General features: G+C 41.7%; 1 protein-coding gene and 1 long non-coding RNA gene across 2 annotated transcripts in view; one reads left to right on the forward strand and one right to left on the reverse strand.

The window, feature by feature from the left end:
• The window catches only part of glcci1a (glucocorticoid induced 1a), a 61,897-nt gene extending 42,035 nt beyond the window's left edge, over positions 1–19,862 (forward strand). The window contains exons 4-8 of the mRNA XM_084378774.1: positions 12,117–12,269; positions 14,268–14,420; positions 14,554–14,764; positions 16,035–16,155; positions 16,234–19,862. Coding sequence (XP_084234900.1) covers positions 12,117–12,269; positions 14,268–14,420; positions 14,554–14,764; positions 16,035–16,155; positions 16,234–16,543 — 948 coding nt within the window. The 3' untranslated portion in view covers positions 16,544–19,862. The remainder of the gene's footprint in view (positions 1–12,116; positions 12,270–14,267; positions 14,421–14,553; positions 14,765–16,034; positions 16,156–16,233) is intronic.
• LOC311272395 lies at positions 348–2,132 on the reverse strand. The gene is made up of 2 exons (XR_014624557.1): positions 1,126–2,132; positions 348–611 (listed from the first exon to the last, which is right to left on the reverse strand). It is a non-coding gene; the product is annotated as an uncharacterized lncRNA (long non-coding RNA).
• Positions 19,863–20,550: the final 688 nt, after the last annotated feature.

A 20,550-nucleotide genomic window follows, 5' to 3' on the forward strand; every position in this document is an offset into this window, starting at 1 on the left:
GAAGTGAGTGGTGCTTTAACTGCGAATTACGTCTGAAATTGATCTGGGTTGATCATAAGTTACTTGTTAACTTATTACAGAAAGGCCTCAGAATGTAGCTCCAAATCCATGTTTTTGACCACAAGAGTGAGAGAACTTCCTTCCTTACTTTTAATGGAACAAGTCTTTTAAAAGCTTGCAAGAATAAACTTCTATGTCTATGTCTATGTCCTGATGTCAAAGATTAAATATAAAAAAATATTGTTTTACTTAATTATTTTTTTAGTTGTTTCAGACTAATTTTAAACGAAACATTCATTTGTAATTGAAATGAAAACACAATTCTATAAAAAAAACAACAAGTTGACTATTATTATTAAAACTTTTATTTTGAAGTAGACTTGTCTCAGGAAATGCAATATGTTCAGTTAGCACTGCTGCTGTTCCTTCTGAGGAGGCACAGGTCCTTCAGTGTGTGCACTAGGCTGCTGCGGATGTTCTACCAGTCTGTTGTGGCCAGTGTCATCTTCTTTGCTGTGGTATACTGGGGAAGTGGCATCGGCAGCTGAGTAAGCTAACTAGGAAGGCCAGCTCTGTGGTGGGGATGGAACTGGACAGTGTGGAGACAGCGACTGAGAAGAGGATTAGAGTAAAACTGAAAGCTATCATTGACAATCCCTCTCATCCTCTCTATGCTGAACTGAGGCAGCTGAGGTGCCCATTCAGCTATAGACTGACCAGCCATAGAGATGTAATGGTATGAAAATTTCAGATCACGATAATTGTGACCAAAATTATCACAGTTATCGATATTATTGTGATATTGTGATATTGTTAAAATGTGCTGGAAAATGTTCAGGAAGTACTAATACACTGAAATCATTTCACCAAATTTTGTATTAAGCCCAAATAAAATAATATGTCTCGGCTCCTTCCAATCACCTGGGGCTAGTAACATTAAACTAAACTCGGACAGAGGATTGCGCTGACAAGGGGTTTTCTTGTCTAAGCGGCCGCCTTAACTATAAAGTGCTGCGGGAAACCCTGCTTGACAAGCTATTAGCAAGTTAGACAGACAAACCATGACATTTTAAACCCCATTCCGAAGTCCACATGCCATTTATGAGCTAATGTTAGCTAACTTACCTTGCATTCACTATATTGGTGTCGGTGGTGGTCGTGAAGATGGCACATGAGATTCGTCATGTTGTCCCGTTTCCGCAGAGATTTTTCTTTCTGCATTTTCTGCAAACGGGTTGGCCATCTTCAATCAAGTTTCCCTCAGTACTTATATAAAACCCAAAATAGACCCACACTTCTGTCTTAATCTTCTTAGAAGGCTGAAATATCTCCTGAGTCCCGAGCACCGTCATTACTTTCACCAGTGTAGTGTGTTGTCATGGTTGCCTAGCAACAGGGTTTATCATGAAGCTGATAAAGAGAGTGGCAAAGAAATTCTACAAAGTGCCTCCTGGATTTATTGCACATCTACAGCTAGTACTGCTTTCCGCCATGCTTTCCGGTTCATGTTAGGAGGTTTCCAGAAGAGGGAGGGACTGACAAATACAAAACAAACTTGCACATTCAATGTTGCTGCGTCTTGGGAGACTGTTGCTGACAGTCTGACAGTATTTACCGTGATTCAAAGCACAATTATCTCACACAGTTATCATGACAATTAGAATTTGAATGATATTACTAACTGTCAGGGAATTTTACAGTGATTATCAAAATAAACAGTAATCGTTACATCCCTATCCAGCCACGTTCAGCCTTCATATCATCAGCCATCAGACTGCACAACACCTCAGCACCCAGTACCCACCCAACCTACAAGTTAAAGATAATTACAGATGTTGCACATATACACTTATATACAAAAAGCCTGTATGTACAGGCTACTGACAAACTACTGACAGGTGACGTGAATAACATTGATCATCTCAGCACAGTGCGATGTTCTGCTGGGAAACCTTGGGTGCTGGTATTCATGGGAATGCCACTTGACATGCACCACCCATCTTAACAGTGTTGTGGACCACCCCCTCATCACAACAACACTACCCGATGGCAGTGGCCCCCCAGCAGGACAATGTTGACCATATTTATATGGAGAGAAAAAAATGTGAATGGAGATGTTTACTGAAGTTTGCATTTTTCTGGGTAAATATGAGTGTGTTGCCAGGTGTTTGGCAAGAAAAAACGTACAAATGTATTTAATTTGTTAGTTCAGTGCAAGGTTTCAGTAAGTTAAAGATCTGCACTAACTTAAAAACTAATCATATAAAATGTATTAAAACTGCTGTTTGTATTTTTGTATTATTATGTTAATAATGGAAAAAAGGAACATTTTCAGAAATATTGCGCTTTCTTGTATTACTTGAATGCTGTAGTGGCCCTCCTAAGAGATGACGACACCAGCAGTGGCCCCAAGCTACTTTGATTTTGAGGAACCAGGCCAAGAATTAACAAAAATTAACACAGAAGACCAAACCATCTTCAATGCGATGATAACTGTAGACATAGTACAGGCAATGAAAGTTCCAAGCTTAGTGGGAAGCTGCGCAGTCCAGATTGTGGATGCAACAATACAGTTAGCCCATGGTTACCTTGGTTTTTGGATCACGAGCTACAATATTACAACCAATATTCTCTCTTTATTTTAGTTTATTAGCAACAACAAAAATTGTTTTACACATCTAGTGTAGTGTAAAATAAATAAAATGTCAAATAAGAAAAACTTGTATATAAAACACTTTCAAATGTGAAAGGCGCCAAAAGTGCCTCTTGGCCTTGCATGCTCATGTTTGAAGTGTTTCCACTTACGTAGACACACATGTCAAGCAGTGCCTGCAGACAGTAACTTCTCTGTCCACTGTTTTTGTTTCCTCATCATTGTATTCAACTCCAAAACCAAAATGTCTCCACACCGAAGAGAAAAACTGTTGCCAAATGGTTGCCTCTCCACTGCGCTCGCTATGCTGTCTGCCGTGTTCGCTGTAATTCAGTCCTACTCAAGCGCCACCTCCAGTGTCATCACGTCATTTGCATACTAACAGTGATTGTCCATTTACTCGCCAGGAGGGGTATTCTCTGGTCACACAACAACCCGCTCTCATTGGAGTACACAGACACATGCACACACACAGAGCCAATTTGGAGAGAAATGCATGGGAAGTAGTAGCACAAAATGTAACTGCAAACCATAACAGCGTATTGAACCGTGCATGGTGTATCGTACCGTTGAATATTATATTGAGATTCACGGCACCCCTAGTCCAGGTGGATTCCCTACAGAATGTTGTTGATATTTCTCATCTAAACTGGCACCCTTTCTGTGCTTACCGGTTAAAGAAGTTATCTCTGATGGGAAGCTACCTCCTACTATGACACAGGCAACTATATCACTCCTACTTAAGAATGATAAGGACCCTATGGATCCTACAGCCCTATCAGGCTCTTATGTTGCGATTTTAAAGTACACACTAGGGTGTTATCATGTCGAATTCTTAAAAGTGAATGCCTATCATCATTGATCCCAGATAGGGATCTCAATACCAGAGAGGGAGTCATTTTATAATATGTGACGGTTGTACAATATACTCTGTTCTCCTCACTCAACCTGTCAGCCAGAGATTGTACTCTCCCTCGACAGGGAGAAAGCTTTCAACCGGGTTGAGTGGAATTATTCATGTGGTATTGGATAAATTTGGGTTTGGCCCATCTTTCACCTCATGGGTCAAAATATTGTATACCTTGCCGTCAGACATCGTACGTACAAATTGTGTGCAGAGGGACTTGGCAGGGTTGTTGCCTCTCACCGTTTTTATTTGAACTAGCCATTGAACCACTTTCCATACCCCTAAGAGCACAACATAACATGAAAGGTGTCATTAGAAATCATATCATACACAAGGTGTATCAATCACTATACGCAGATGACCTCTTGCTATATATTTCCAAACCAACCAATACACACAGCAGTTCGGGGAACTATCAGGCTGGAAATAAAATTTTATAAAAGTCTGCTTCTTCCCATAAACCAACTAGCAGCATCCATTGAAAACAGCAGGATTCCGTTCAAACTAGAACTTTAATCCTTTACTTATTTGGGTATAAATGTTACATAATTATACAAGGACCTTTTAGCATTGTAACTTCAAACCGCTATTAGAACGCACTAAGCAGGATTTCCAAAGATGTTTCGATGCTCCCTATTACATTGGCAGGCTGGATAAATACAGTCAAGATTACAATATTGGCACGATTTCTTTCCCTATCTTACTAACAAGTCCTGGTTTAAACAACTGAATAGTAAATTACCACTTTGATCTGGAACAGCCCCATCCTGCTAATTAAAAGACCCTGCTTTAGAGATGCCCGTTGCCTATTGTCTATTTTACAACTTACATCTCTAAATTGAATTACTGGGCTTCGACGCATTAAAACAAACAAGGACCAATATGGCCCTTTATGAAACCTACATCCAATTCAATACCTTCACCTATTTCTCTGCTAAGTTGCTTTTTCCTTTCTCTGAAGTATCCAAAACCTGAGCCCAGTCATCAAAAACTCCCTTAAAATTTTGTTCCAATTTAGGAGGCATTTCCACTTCAACCAGGCACACATGTATCCTCCCATTAGTAGACAATCACTTGTTCTCCACATCCCAAATTGACGCCCCTTTCAAACATGGCACAGGGATTTTTTAATGCTGTAAACCAGGGGTAAATTCTTCTGCAAAGTCAGTGAAACCTCCTTTGTCTAAACTATGGCTCAAGGATGCACTCACCATGATCCCCTTAGAAAAGTTGAGTTACAATTGACATGGCTCTCGGGAGAGACAGAGATTAAGCTTCTTTACTGCTAAAGGAATTATGTCTGTTTTTGTTTTGTAAACTGAAAATCGATGAAGTATCTTTAAGGAACTTGGGGCAGGATTTGTGAAAAAATAAACATGCATTTTAAGTTTTTTTTAATGCTAATGGGTGATGAAGCGTTCAAAACCAAAAAGAATGAGCCCACCCACGTATCTCTCCATTGCCTTGAACAGGCTGTGTGCTCCATAATGTACTGCAATTCGGTATCCGAATTTCCCGCGCAGTCATGCAGACGTGACGTCAGATGACGCTGAATGCGCGTCCTTGGATACGGGAAGAAGACAAGCGCGGTGGACCCAAACTAGTGTTTGGGTAGTAATGGATTCTGCTACGGCCAGCAAACAACCCACCACCACACAAAGTCCACTAAAAAGTCATACTAAGAAGAAAACAAAGGTTTTATCAGCGGCATGTCGTGAGTAGAAACAAAATCACGAGCAAAGCCGGGCTGGCACCCGGATTAACATCGGATACGCGTTCGACTCATGGAGGCAGCTTCAACTTGAATTGGGACTGAAAACAGATGCTGACATGGCTTATTCCTAGTAACCAGGTAAGAAAACATTACAGGCCATGTTTAGAGCTTGATTTGAAAATCATATGAGATCATGAGGACTCGGAGTTACCTAACGTGCAAAGTAGCATTAGCTGCAAACATGTAAGAAATATGTCCCTTTATATATGGGACCGAAGGCCCAACCTGTTATCCGGGAGGTGACGTTAGCAGCTGGATGTAGCCACAGGCTAGCGGTTTGTTTGTGTCGGTGTAGTAACATTAGCCGATTACACACAGCAATCCCGTATCAGAGACGATATTTTTGTCCCCCAATATGCCGTCTTTGCTTTCGCCTGTGCCTTTCAGACTGCATCAACCGTAACAGTAAATCGCCGCGCTTGTGTGTCGCTACACACAGCGAGCCGGCTGATGTGTGTAGGGGATAAGGCATCAGCTGCACTGCTGTGAAGAGTTCATGCGCGCTCCCGCACCAGCTTGGCTGATGGCTGCAGTTACCCTAACGGCTGCAACGGCCGTCGTGTCACTATTGAGTCTTATTTCTTGATCCTGCCCCAAGTTCCTTTAAAAAAACAAAGAAATGTTCTATGAACATGGACCAAGCTCCCCTCCAAGAACATTTGCTGGTGTAAAAGAGTCAATGGGAAGAAGAACCACTGGATATGTAAGAGAATCTCTGGATAGGACTGTCCAACTCTCATTGCCAAGACATGCTGAGTGTAAAGATATCCCAAACAACAGAGAGGAAATTCCAACAACCATCGCAGCTCTTCATCATTCTCCCCTAAAATCTGTGGCACATCTGATTCCAGAGATTTACTAAAAAGCACCTATAATAATTGTTCTTGGCTGCGACATCATCAATTCCACAAGGTCTACATATTGCTATGTGACCCCCATACTTGCTTGAGTTAGACCTAGGATGGGTCATAGAAGGTAACATGAATCTTAGTGACGTCTTCAAGACATTTGCTGCTAAGGTCATCCACCGTGACATCAAACGCACTGATCGCAGTTATATTGAGCCCCTCGGATAATCAGTATAACTTCATCGATTAAATAAATCTTCTAACGCACTATTGCTTAATGTTCAGTATTCTTTTACACATCTGAAAGATCACACACCAGTCTAGGTTCATGGAGTCACCCTCCTAATAAATCATGGCTCCATCATGGCTGTCTCAAAAATATTTCTTTCAGAAGCTATAAGTTTAATTCTGTTTCCTCTGGAAAATTTCCACTGTCCTGTCAAATTTTAAAAAACAACAGCTTTTAGTTTTGCTGCTTAAATGTGCCACGATATTTGCTGCAGTGACATTAATGTGAACATCAAGATGTTAAAATAGTGAAAGTAGCCACTCTAATCATAGCACACACTAAAGAAATCACCTGAATAGTTGGCACTGCTCAACATCATTTAAGGTAATAAAAGGTAACATAGTCTACAGTAACCAGTAGAGGTGGAGTAAAATATCCATGGGGGTGCAGGTCTCTTAATCTGGGAAAATAATTTGTTCAGGTTTGTGGTGGGTGGATGAAATGTGTTTCATATCAAGGAGAAGAGCTGTTGTATCCAAAGTTACTTATATGCCTGCACCGCAATGTAGTGGCAAACCTACCTGTGATGCTGATCACTTAGGATGCAATGTGTTCAGACAAACCAGCTTTGACAACCGAGTTCTTCACAACACCGTCTTCTTGAGGGTAATGGAGGAAGGGCTTAGGAAAGACACAAATAACAGCTGGGTGGCTCCATTGCACTTCCTTGCTTTTGTGTTTTCCGGCAGATCAAGCCACACATATTATTTCTGCACACCAACTAGTGCACTGGTTTAGCAGACAGATTTCTAGCAGAAATTTGGAACCAAAGTCCGCCTGAGAGCATTTACCATCTTATTGATTCCAGTTTAGATACATAAGATACGAGTCATTCTTTTGAAAATTAGAAAAAAGAATGAAACTCCAATGAAGCTTATGATTTTTATTTGTTAATCTGTATTTTTTTCTTTTCAATTAATCAAATAACTGTTTATGTATAAATTGTCAGAAAACTGACTAATGCCCATCACAAGTTGGTAGAGATCAAGCTGATGTCTTGAAATTCCCTGTTCTGTCCAAAACTCTGGTACCTCCTTTATTTTTAACCCAGATGCATAATTTCTGACGTCTGTCTTTCCTAATAGATAGTATCTCCATGGAAGGAAAAATAGTGAGCTGAGACTGTAGACACTGTTGTCAGCTCACTGCACTTTAATGTCAGTATGTGAGACTCACTTCACTGTCTGCTGCGGAACAGAAGTACATGGCCTGAGTGAAGGCTGAGAGGGAACAAAGAGGTTGCAGGACTGCACAGTGTAACTGGTTCACTGGACCAAATATGGGGATCACATAACAGCCGTTTCACACAGAGCCTGCATTGATAAGTACTGCATGTGTTGTGTTTCCACAGTAAACAGGGCAAGTGTCGGGACTGTGTAAGGGAACATGTATGGACATGTTCTGGAGTTCTGGTGTACAGTGGAGGATTGGGAATTCCTTCATTGTCCTGCCACACACAGAAGGGTAATGTAGATTAGACAGTTCAATAAATGAACAGCTGCAGTTACATGTGTACAGTAACTAGCTTAAGTAGGTTAACTAACAAATGGTCTGCACATGATCAATGCTGATCACTAACCTTCCTCTATTGTTCTTCGATAATTGGAATTTATAGGGACTTCAACAGATTCAGATACACCACTGTCTGAATATTAATATAACTGAAAGTTTCATTTGAAAAATAAAATTAACCTGTGTAGAATTACTTTGGTTCTGACAGGGGTCATAGGCTGATTACAGAGAATAACTGACAGTGCAGGTGATGCCTGTGTCATGTCTGCCGGCTGCAACAGGAACAGTGACATCTGGTGGACTTGTATTAGTTCAAAAGAATGCATCTCCAATTTGGTTTACTTCCTACCGAAAACATAGAAATATTACAGATAGTTTAGAGGCCCGGGAAACATGGGGAGAAAAAGGATTGTCAAACACAGGTGTAACTTAAAATATTATCAGTTGGTGCACTGTATTTCTTAATAGCTGGAACAGAGCCATTTCTGTTAATAGTTCTTCTTGCTTTCTTGCTAAAACAAGTAAAAATGTCTGCTGTGTAAAAGGCCTGTGAATCTGATTCAGCTAGAAGCAATGAAACACAGTGAGTGATGCAGGTCGGGAAATGTATTTGTTTTTGTGTTCTTTTTTTTTTATTTCTAGGAATGAATGATATGGATATGGAAGGCTGATACCAATAAGACAACTGATAAATTCACGTTTTTGTATCCCTTTTCCCCTGCTCTCTGAACTCTTGCAAGACATGTATTGCATGCTGCGCTTGTTCTTGTTTTTCTCCCTCTTCAACTATAAAGGTGCATACCACCACCTGCTGTATCAGAGTGTGTCAATGCTATGCTTGTTAGATAAATGAAAGCAGTTTGGCTTCATATTATGAAGTCTCCATTTAAGCAATATGTATAAATAGTCGCTTATATAATTAATAATAAAAAATAATAGATTCTATAAATTGTCAGATATATATGGTGCATCAATAAAAACGTCTGCTTACTAAATCAAATCAAATCAAATCAAATTTTATTTGTATAGCCCAAATTCACAAATCACAGTTTGCCTCAGAGGGCTTTACAATCTGTACAGAGACGACACCCTCTGTCCTTCGACCCTCGATTCGAGTGAGGAAAAACTTGCCCCCAAAAAAAGCCCTTTTAACAGGGAAAAAAAATGAGGAAGAAACCTCAGGAAGAGCCACAGAGGAGGGATCCCTCTCCCAGGACGGACAGACGTGCAATAGATGTCGCATGTACAGAGCAGATCAACGAGATCACAATGTATACAATTATAATAGATGGTTGACAGGAATGAAAGTACATAAAGAGGTATTACAGCAATAATAATGAAATGCACATAATGGAAATGTGACTACTAGTAATAACAGTAGTAGTGGTTAACGGTAAGGATGGTATGTAGTGATGCATTACAATAATAGTAGTGAAACGTATGTAACAGAGATATGACTAATATTAGCAACAGTAGTGGTGGGTGTCAGGCAGGGCCATGGCAGTAGACGCATCCACGATCAGACAGGGCCATGGCAGTAGGCGCATCCACGATCCACGACCCGGGTGCGGCCAGGATCCATGAGAGCCTGTAGGACTAGAAAGCACAAGGACTCCGGGGAAGAAGTGAAGTCAGTGACATGCAGAGATGGGGCATGTATACAGGCATAATGTATACAGATGGAGAGGAGAGGAGGAGAGAGAAGCTCAGTGTGTCATTTGTCCCCCGGACTGGGCCTATAGCAGCATAACTAAGAGCTGGTCCAAGACAGGCCTGGGTCAGCCCTAACTATAAGCTATATCAAAAAGGCAGGTCTTAAGTCTACTCTTAAAGGTAGAGAGGGTGTCCGCCTCCCGGACCAAAACAGGAAGATGGTTCCACAGAAGAGGAGCTTGATAACTGAAGGCTCTGGCTCCCATTCTGCTTTTGGAGACTTTAGGAACTACAAGTAATCCTGCGTTCTGGGAGCGTAATGCTCTAGTTGGGTAATAGGGTAGTATGAGCTCCTGGAGATATGATGGTGCCTGACCATTAACAGCTTTGTAAGTTAGGAGAAGGATTTTAAACTCTATTCTTGATTTTACAGGGAGCCAGTGCAGAGAGGCCAATACAGGAGTAATATGATCTCTTTTCTTAGTTCCTGTCAGTACACGTGCTGCAGCATTCTGGACCAGCTGGAGACTCTTTAGAGACTTGTTAGGGCAGCCTGATAATAGAGAATTACAATAGTCTAGCCTGGAAGTAACAAATGCATGGACTAGCTTTTCTGTGTCTTTTGGGACAGGATGGGCCTGATTTTTGCAATGTTACGTAGATGAAAAAATGCAGACCTTGAAATTTGTTTTATGTGGGAGTTGAAGGACATATCTTGATCAAAGATAACTCCCAGATTCCTGACGGTGGTGCTGGAGGCCAAGTTAATGCCATCCAAACTAGCTATATCATTAGATAATGCATCTCTAAGGTGTTTAGGACCAAGTACTATAACTTTGGTTTTATCTGAATTTAACAGCAGAAAATTGCAAGCCATCCAGGTCTTAATGTCCTTGAGACATGCATGGAGTTTAGTTAGCTGATTAGTTTCATCTGGCTTTATTGATAAGTATAACTGGGTATCATCTGCATAACAATAAAAGTTTATGGAGTGTTTCCGAATTATATTTCCTAGAGGGAGCATATATAAGGTGAATAGTATGGGTCCAAGCACGGAGCCTTGAGGAACACCATGACTAACCTTGGTATACAGGGATGACTCATCATTAACATGTACAAACTGAAATAGGACTTATACCAGTTTAATGCGGGTCCTTTAATGCCAATTAAGTGTTCCAGTCTCTGTAGTAGAATGTGATGATCAATGGTATCAAATGCAGCACTAAGATCTAACAAGACCAGGACAGAGACAAGTCCTTTGTCAGAAGCGATTAGGAGGTCATTTGTAACTTTCACCAGTGCTGTCTCTGTGCTATGATGTGCTCTAAAACCTGATTGAAAATCCTCATATAAACTATTGTTATGAAGAAAGTCACATAGCTGGTTGGCGACTGCTTTCTCAAGGATCTTGGAGAGGAAAGGGAGGTTGGATATAGGTCTATAGTTGGCTAAAGCTTCAGGATCAAGATTAGGCTTTTTAAGAAGCGGTCTAATTACAGCTAGTTTAAATGACTGTGGCACGTATCCTGTTAATAGAGACAGGTTGATAATTTCTAGTAGAGATGAGCTAATTAAATACTAGCTTTCAAACACATCTCACTCTATTCTCACTCTCTTATTAGCAGAAGGTGTTTGCTAAGTTGTCATTGTTTTAAGAAAACAAAAACAAGTGCTGCTTATAAAGCAAATAGACCACTCAGAAATATTAGAAATAAGAGAAAGGCACAGAGTTCCACAGCCTTAACGGGTTGTTGTGTCGGGTCTCTTTAGCTTAGGTCATATTAAAGTAATCAGACTTATGGCCATTTTCAGTAGAGCCCAAACACAACTTGACTTTTCGGACCCATACAGATATAATTGATAAAAATAGTAGTAAAAAGAATGTTAAAAGTAAAACTAATCTGATTTTGATATAATCTGATATAGACACTTTGTTTTTTTTTGCAGTGATCCCTCCCATGTTTTTACCAAACACTTGTGGCAAAGATATGTGACGGAGACAGGATATTTACAGTTGAACAATAAACTTTTTGTCTAAAATGACATCAGTGCACTGAAACAATAAACTTCACTGGGAATTTGATGATTATAAATCACCCCAGGCATCTTTTTCTCCATTATTATCTCTAAACGAATACATCTTTTCATCACGATGCATATCAGACAACATATAGGCCAATACTGTATATCTGTGGGAAGGTAATATCGGCTAATAATACTGGTGAGTAACCAGGCTCTAATTTTCAGTTTATTTTGTTTTTAAGCTACCTGGACCACTATCATTATATTCAATGCTCTAATACTGGGATCACAGCAACATCACTGATGGAAAGTCTGACGGTGCAGAAAGCATTTTATTATTTGTTACATATGAGTTATGGTTTGACTTCTGTAATAACTTGCTGGTCCACCTACCTGCTAATGTTTATGTCTCTCCTCTGTGTCATGCCTATTCCTCTTGTCCTGTTTGATTCAAGCAGATTGTGAAGCTCCGGCAGCATCTCCAGTGCTATAAACAAGGAGGACGCTGCAGTAAAGACAAGGACCGACTCTCCCCCCTCCAGTACAACACCATCACCTACACCGCCCTCACCAGCACTACCAACCACACCTCCACAACCAGCCACATTCAGGTAGTGTACTGCCTGGAAAATCTTTATCAGTGTCCTCAATATGGTAGCGCTGAGAATAAATGTGTATCAGTGGTAATCAAATGCTTTAGTCACAAACTGGCAAACGGAGGAAGATGTTTGAATCTGTTTACCAAGTTTAAGGTCAGTACCTACTGGAAAATAAAAGCAAATCAGATTTTGGTGTGTAAGCAGAACACACATATTAATTGGGGTTTTCCATGCTGTGGAGGTTAGCACACTGAGCCAGCCATAGCTGTGTTCATATCTGGTTGATTGGACCTGTTTTTACTGAAGATTACCACCATGAACAAAGCTTTGCTAAGTTGGTCAACTTGGACAAACACATTGTATTTCCTGTAACCTATGACAATAACAATGACAGCATCCTGTTGGTTTGACAATGGAAGGTTTTTAATCTGAAGCACCCACAGCAGGAAATGTTAGTGGCCACGTTTCCCAGATTCGATCGTTCTTAAGGACTTAAGAAGGCTCTTAAGAAGGGTTCGGCTAAGAAGGAGCGCTAAGATACGGGTGTTTCCCAGATGCGTTCTTAACTACCTTCTTAGGAGAACCTTAAGATCAAGCCAAAGAAGCTTCTTAAGAAGCTCTTAGTGGGAGCTGTCCACCGCGGTGCTGCTGAAACTGAATCAATCGATGCCAGGCAAATCGATCACCCACCTCTTTATCAGCGCATAAGTCACACACAGCGCCCCGTGGTCCCCCCACACACGTGCAATTAGGCTACGTATGTATCGTGTATGGGGGGGGGTGGGGTGAATTGGAATGAGGGTGCCATCCACCACACCGATCACCCGGGGGGTCCCAGCCACTGCGTGGAACCCTTGGTGGACCTGGCGGACCTCGTCCCGTGTGGTGGGCAACTTTATGTGGGTGCGGGCATGGCGCAGGAGAATCGGTGTCACAGCTGCCACACTCCGTGACACCGATGCCTTGCTGAGGCCGGTGCCGTCCCCCACCACCTCCAGGAAGCTCCCAACTGCGTAAAAACGCAGCACAGCCGGGAGCTGCACCCTCCGGGCTGAGGCCAAAATTGCAGCGGGTTGCTCTCTGGATGTGTGGAGACACCAGAGTGATCAGCCGTTGGATCTCCGCACGGGGCAGCCGGTACTTTGCCTGGACAGCCCGGTCTGACAGCACGTCCAGTGGGGAGAAGTGCTGACGCACGTATGCATTTATGTAAACCGTCTGGCTTCGCGCACGGCGACGCTGTTGGTTCGCAGCGAGAATGTGCTGTATTGCAGCCATGGTTTATCACACGCGCGGACTTTGGCAATGCATTTATATAGAGTAGCAGGTGAAGCCTCTTTGGATGAGGTTCAGCTGAGTTCAATTAAATCTGTTCCCTTGATATCTGTGAAATGCCACAGGGTTGTTGTATTTTTATGTGTAGTACTATAAACTCATATGCAGATGTGTGTGGAAAACTTAAACGTGTAATTCAATAAAAACATTTTTTTTTTCATCTACTATTAACCTATGTTTCTTGCGCCAGTGGTCCGCAGGTATGAGCGCATTTCAACATTTCAACACAGCGTTTTATTATTTCGAAAAGTAGAGGATATAAATTTCCCTGACGCGGCTTGATCACTGAGCATTTGGTCGCTCAGAAGGCTGTTAAGAGTGGGTCAGCTCGATTTTACATTTCCTTCTTAGTGAAAGATCTTAAGCTAAGAGCGACTCTGGGAAACACATCCTTCTATCACAGCGTTCTTAAGAGCGCTCCTAAGAAGATCTTAGCACTTAAGAGCTTCTTAACGAATCTGGGAAACGCGGCCATTGTCTGCATCAGCAGTAGAACACAGACATGAACACACTAAACTCCAAACCACAGATTCTTTCAGAAGCCACCAAAGTACTGGGAAACAGTCAGCAGCACAGAAACACATACTGTCTACTGTTGTTAATACAACCACGTACATTATATTATATTAGGAAATGGTTCAAATATCTGTGTGTGTGCACCTGTGTGTTTTGCAGCACTTTTCCATGTCGAAGTCGGCCCAGATGCCGCTGTCCAACATCACAGTGCCAAAGCCCTCCATTTCCAGGGTGCCCAGCAGCATGGAGGGCATCAACCATGAGCTGGAGAAAGTCTTCATCAAAGACAACGGAGAGAAGGAGGAGCTAAAGGTGGGGCTTTGTTTCATTTCAGTTCATATAGGAATGAAGTTTCACCAGCCGGTGTATCAGTAGACCTGTATGTTACTCTAACTCTGATTAATGTACTGATTTCTTCCCTCTATCTGTCTCCTGGACTCTTCAGTCCCTGGAGGTTCCTGATGGGCGGCGGGCACCCTTCCCTCCCCAGCAGCGTAGCAGCAGCACTCGCAGTGTGGACACACAGACTCCCTCAGCCCCCGGGCGGTCCAGCAGCTGCTCTAGCCTGTCGCCCTGCCCCTCGCCTGCCTGCCCACCAGGATCACACGACGGCAGTCCTTACTCCACAGAGGATCTACTGTATGACCGGGATAAAGGTGAAGAACATCAGCTTATTGTAGAAGCATTGACATAAAGGGCCACTGCGGTGTTGTTGGAGTAGGCTGTCACAAAAACATATTTCTGGTGGATCTTAGAAAACTCTGCAATTTGAGCAAGGAATGCATTAAATGAAATCCAGGTCGGACTGAATTGGTAAATGTATGTCTACTTTTTCAAATAGTATCCACCCTGCAAACTTTTTTAGATCTGTACGTAGGGTCACATTGCTAGATTTCAACTTTGTAGAAGAATGTGTTTCCTACAACAAGGCTGAATGCATGCTAACTTTAATTAGCTGCTATTGGCTACTTAAAATATGGACTTCTTTTTATGAGAAGAATTGTGGCACAATCCATTGAGACCTGGGATAGTGGGCTGTAAACCACTTGATTCTCATTTAACACTTGACACTTGAAAAAACTTAGACTTAGACATAGTACAGTACAGTACAGTACGTTACAGTACATTATAGTACGTTATAGTACAGTACGTTACAGTACAGTATAGTACGTTATAGTACAGTGCAGTATGTTATAGTACAGTATAGTACGTTATAGTACAGTACGTTACAGTACAGTATGTTATAGTACAGTATAGTACGTTATAGTACAGTACGTTACAGTACAGTATAGTACGTTATAGTACAGTACGTTACAGTACAGTATGTTATAGTACAGTATAGTACGTTATAGTACAGTACGTTACAGTACAGTACAGTGAGTACAATGTTTTCACTGATAGTTGGGTTCCTCTCACTAGAGCTGTTTAATTAGCTCTGACAAACTGTTATTGTAGGCAATGTGCACAGAACATTGTACAATATTTAAAGTATTAGGTTAAAGGTTATTTGTTATTCAACAACAGAGGATGTCTCTGTTCAAAGATGGCTGTTCCAGTTCATCCAGAGCAGACAGAGAAGACAGATGGTTTGAAAGAGGAGTAAAAGAATCCATCTAGTATGTCAAACTGGAACAACAGTCTTTGAACAGAAAGGTGGCCTACGACATTACTTATCACCCACCTACAATGCGGTACTGAGTTCCCTCCCCAGACAGTTTAACAACCATTCACACCTGGGCTCACCTAGCCCTAGCAACCCACATAAAGGCAGGTTAAGTCAACGACCCACAAGTGGCTCTAACGACTCTGTAAAGACACTCCCACACAGAGTTGAAAAGCCTGTAACTCCCCTCCAGTTAGTTAGAACTGAAGGGGAGTTGCAACTATGCTTCCAGTGTATCTGACCCTGTATCTCTGTGTTCACAGACAGTGGAAGCAGCTCACCACTGCCCAAGTTTGCGTCCTCGCCAAAACCCAACAACAGTTACATGTTCAAGCGAGAGCCTCCAGAGGGCTGTGAGAAGATTAAAGCTTTTGAGGAGATGAGGTAAAGACTGTTAGCTACTTGTGTTCAATTTAAACACCTCTCTGCTGCCTCACTGACTCTGCATGTGTGTCTCCACAGCTCCAGGCAGTCCACATCTTCATCAGTCCCCCTCTTCTCCTGCCCCGACAAAAACAAGGTCAACTTCATCCCAACGGGCTCAGCGTTCTGCCCCGTCAAACTCCCAGGCTCCCTGCACCTCACCCCGGCCTCGGAGCCCGAGGAGGACGAGGACAACGCAGGCTCCGCCTCAGAGCTCCAGGGGGCCACGTCGCTCTACGGTGCCCCCACTCAGGTCTCCACCAGCACCAGCACAGACGACCCCCCGGAGGAGCCCGGCTCGCCTTCAGAGACTGCAGACCCCCAGACAGACAGCCCAGCCATCAGCTAGACCTGAGCAGAGCTGGCCTCTGGCTCCAGGATCCACGCTAGCGACCACCGAACATCACCACTGACTGTCCCACCAACACCTCCCTCTTGCTCTGCCAGGGGAGCCTCCGTCTCTCTGTGCTGACCCCCTTCAACCCCCCTATCTCTGCATGACGTAGCAACAATGTCCCGAATAACCACCACACCACCACAAAGACTCGCCACCTTAATGTTCTGTCCTGCATAATGTCTAAGCTGTCCTTGGCAGGGAAGGACCTGATGGTTAAAGGTTTCATATGCAGACATCGGAGGGAAGAGTGGAGCACTATGGATGGGGGGAGGGGCATGCATTATAAACTGGTAGTATATTTCTGATTAAATTATGTGTTGTGTTCTGTTTCAACATTCACAGTATGAATAAGCTCTCTAAACATATATATATACACATATATCTCTATGAAAAGAAAGAAAATGCTTGTTAAAAAAAGTGTAATGCTGTGTTATGTACGGAACAGGAAAAACAGCTGTACTATTCAGGATTCTGTCTACACTATCCAGGTCACATTGTTAAGCCTCTCTAAAAAATGCAATGAGAGAAGAATTCGGCAAAGAAAAAAAAAAAACACAAAATGGCCTCAAATTGGTTGCACAGTGTCTGCATCTGGCCTCGCTTCAGGTATTTCACAATCAGAGTCTATACTCAGGTAATTTGGAATGTATGTCCATACAAATATCTGCAGCTTGACAAAGCAGAACAGATTCACTGTCATTTCTTCCTGGTTTTTTTTTCATTCCCAGACAAATCATTCCTTACTGTTCTAGAGTCCAATCTGAGACGGGGCTCGTGATAGCTGCAGAGGGTAAAGGGTTGAGGTAGTGGACATCCCCTCATGGTTGCCTTCTGACTGGTCCTGTGATGCTGTATGGACCACACACACTGTGACTGATGGCATTACTGGCTGTGTGTGTGTTGATGGAAGCATGCTGGACAGAGACTTGGATGACGTTCAGTGGGTTTCCGTTATTTGAGCCTGAAGACGATGTCTGGTTGGCTCTCCTGAGCCTGTTGACAGTGGACCAGAAGTGGACGAGTCTGCGGTACCGTCACATGAAGATACAATCAAACTGAAGCATTTGGTTCAGGTCTGGTTGGAGGTGAAGTTGTACAAACATTTTTCTAAAGGGTAGAAATAATGTTGTTTTGATAATTGTCTTGTTAAACCTCAGTTTTCTAAACCAAAGAAGCGGTTTTATTTGAAACTTAAGCTAACTTTATCAAGAGTAGAGCCCGAGTGATACTGGATTCCTGAGGATATATATACGTTTACAAAAAAGATAATATATAGACAGATGTTAAGTTTTTAAAACAAACATTTTTGACAAGAATCCCTTTAAGTTGACATTTTAGATAGATTGATTAAATTCAAAGTTTTTCCCATGTTGAGTGCTAGTGTGAATCTCAATAAAAAGCCTTGGCCCCATGACATGGGCTCAGGTCAGGCTCTAATAAAGACATGATATAACTATGTAGATACAACTATCTAGCTGTCCTACAGCTAGGGGAGCAGTAGGACACTATTGTTGGATTTTTTTAAGATAGGTTATATAGAAGACAGATTCAGTCACAAAACAGTGCATTATTTAGCACCTTACTTTGAATCTAAACATGTTTTTTTCTTTGAAGAAACTGAAATTCTCAAATGTTAAAAGTTCTCTTCACACAGTTACTAGCACAAAAATTTTACCTAAATAAAGTACAGCCTAAGCCTAACCTTAATTGGCCAAATTATGATTCAAAGCTGCACTAATCATTGTTTTTATATCCAGATGAAAGGGGTCATTCCCACAGAGAACTTCAATTTCAAAATTCAGAATTTCCGCAGTTCTACAGAGCTTTTAGCCTCTTACTGTTTTGGCTTTATGGCCCACAAACCCCTTCTGAACACTACCTGCCAACATCCAGATAGTATAAACACACGGGTAGTCTGACCCGGTGAGTGTGGCCAGTGCAGTATTTAGCCTGATATATTTCTCAGGAGCTGAGAAGCCAAACTAAAGCTAAAGGTAAAATTAATATTGGACTTCATCAGGTGGACACAAACACAACTCCAGATCAATTCAAATGTTATAACTCTTTACTAACACCTTTGCCATATATGGTATAAGGTAAGTAACAGTCAACAGTTCAGCTTGTTCTGCTGCCCCCAAGTTGCCTAAAAAAGTGATTCAGCTTTAAATCAGAAACAGTCTGGTGAAAGAATAAGATAAGAAACAAGCAAATCTGAGTAAGCATTTATGCTATCTATCTGTTCTATTTTGCACTTTTTGGTCAGTACCAGGAAAGTGTTGAGGTTTTGATGGTTATAACCACATGGTTTGCACAAGCTAAAAATGAAGTTTAGCCATACAAGAATGTTTGTACACCTTTTAACCCCAACCCACAGATCCAAACTTTGACTGTTCTGATAATCTGCATAACTGCTATCCCATTAAAAGCATTCCATGAGATTTTAGCATCCAAGACATAAATAGACTCATGCTGATTCATTCCTAAAATATCTCTCAGACTTTTGGTTTGATCAATGTAAGAGACTAGCTACAGTACTAAGAGATGTTTGGTTGCAGATACAGAAGCACCTTCATCTGTTTGATGCACAGATAAAAGGATCAAACTGGCCTGCCTCCCTCTCACTGTCTGTCTGTTATTACTGAGTGTTGTAGGCACCCTGATGCTACCACTAAGCAACAAACCCTTCTGAACATGTCATGTATCCTGTGCAGATCACCATCCTCTAGGCTGTTAAATGAGCATCTCCCTGCCCAAGTGTAAATGATCCACAACTTTCATTTGCAAGAGTGAAATATAACCCACATTTGTTTTGATATCTGGTGTGCTTGTGGAATTCCTGCATTGGCGCTCCATTCATATTTTGTATATATGTGGCTTTTAAAGAGGCTCAATGCAATGTTGTGGTTTCTTAAGACATTTCAGCACCTTATCAAGAGCTATGGCTTTCCCAATGTCCCACATATACTTGGCATTGGTAAACTAGTTGTGTGCAATAATAGGATAAAAAAAAAAAGAAGGTGTCGTCCTCCCGGATGTTGTCCGTTCTTTGACACAAGCATCTCATCTTGCATTACTTTGGTTATGAGCATGGGCGCTGGATCAGCAAGTAGTTTGTTGTTAAAGCCATCAACTGATACAAAACCAGCACTGAGAGTGACCAGAGCACATCACTGGCAGGTCAGAGTGTTCATCAACTCACTACATGATACTCCTTGTGTAACCTGCAGTGTCAAAGTTCATGCACAATGGCAATAAAAAAAAACTATTGGTTGTTTTGTCCACTTTTTAGTGTGTGTATGTCAGGGGAGGGAGTCTGTGAGCATCACTGCTCATACCACAAGAAAAAGTACAATGTCTCTGTGCCTCATAACAGCAACTGTACCATGTAAGATTCAGCTGTTCTTTGTATAGACATAGTCATGGTGCGTTGAAGATACTAAACATCTTCATCTGCATTCCATTCTTTGTTTAAGGGCAAGTTTATTCACAAAGACATTTTTAAAAAGTAAACAAAGACTGATGGGAATGTCATTCATTTCCATGTATTTTGTCGGACCAGATGATGGCACAATTCACTGAAGTGATTACAGTTAATCCTGAGGACGGCTTGAGAAGTTTAGATATTTTTTTTGTTTTTGTTTTGTTTTTGCATCACAGATAAAACACACATCTTTTTTAGTGAACATCCTTTTTCATGATAACATTGTTCAGTGAACATAGCTGGATGGTGGTCACACAGATGGGAGAGCAGTTGTTGGTACTCAGGGCAGAAGGACTGTATCTTATCGAACTACAAAGCTTTTTCAAGTCACTCACAATATGTGAGGGTATTCACAATTATCCCTATTATGGAAACGTATCCGCAATATTCCCTATTGCCATCCCAAGACTAGACTTGTGCGGCTCACTTCCTTGTTGTGTCTTGAAACACAATGAACCCAAGCCGCCAATAATTTCAC

This window comes from Pagrus pagrus (assembly GCF_965226575.1).
Source record: "Pagrus pagrus genome assembly, chromosome: 17".
Classification (NCBI taxonomy): domain Eukaryota; kingdom Metazoa; phylum Chordata; class Actinopteri; order Spariformes; family Sparidae; genus Pagrus; species Pagrus pagrus.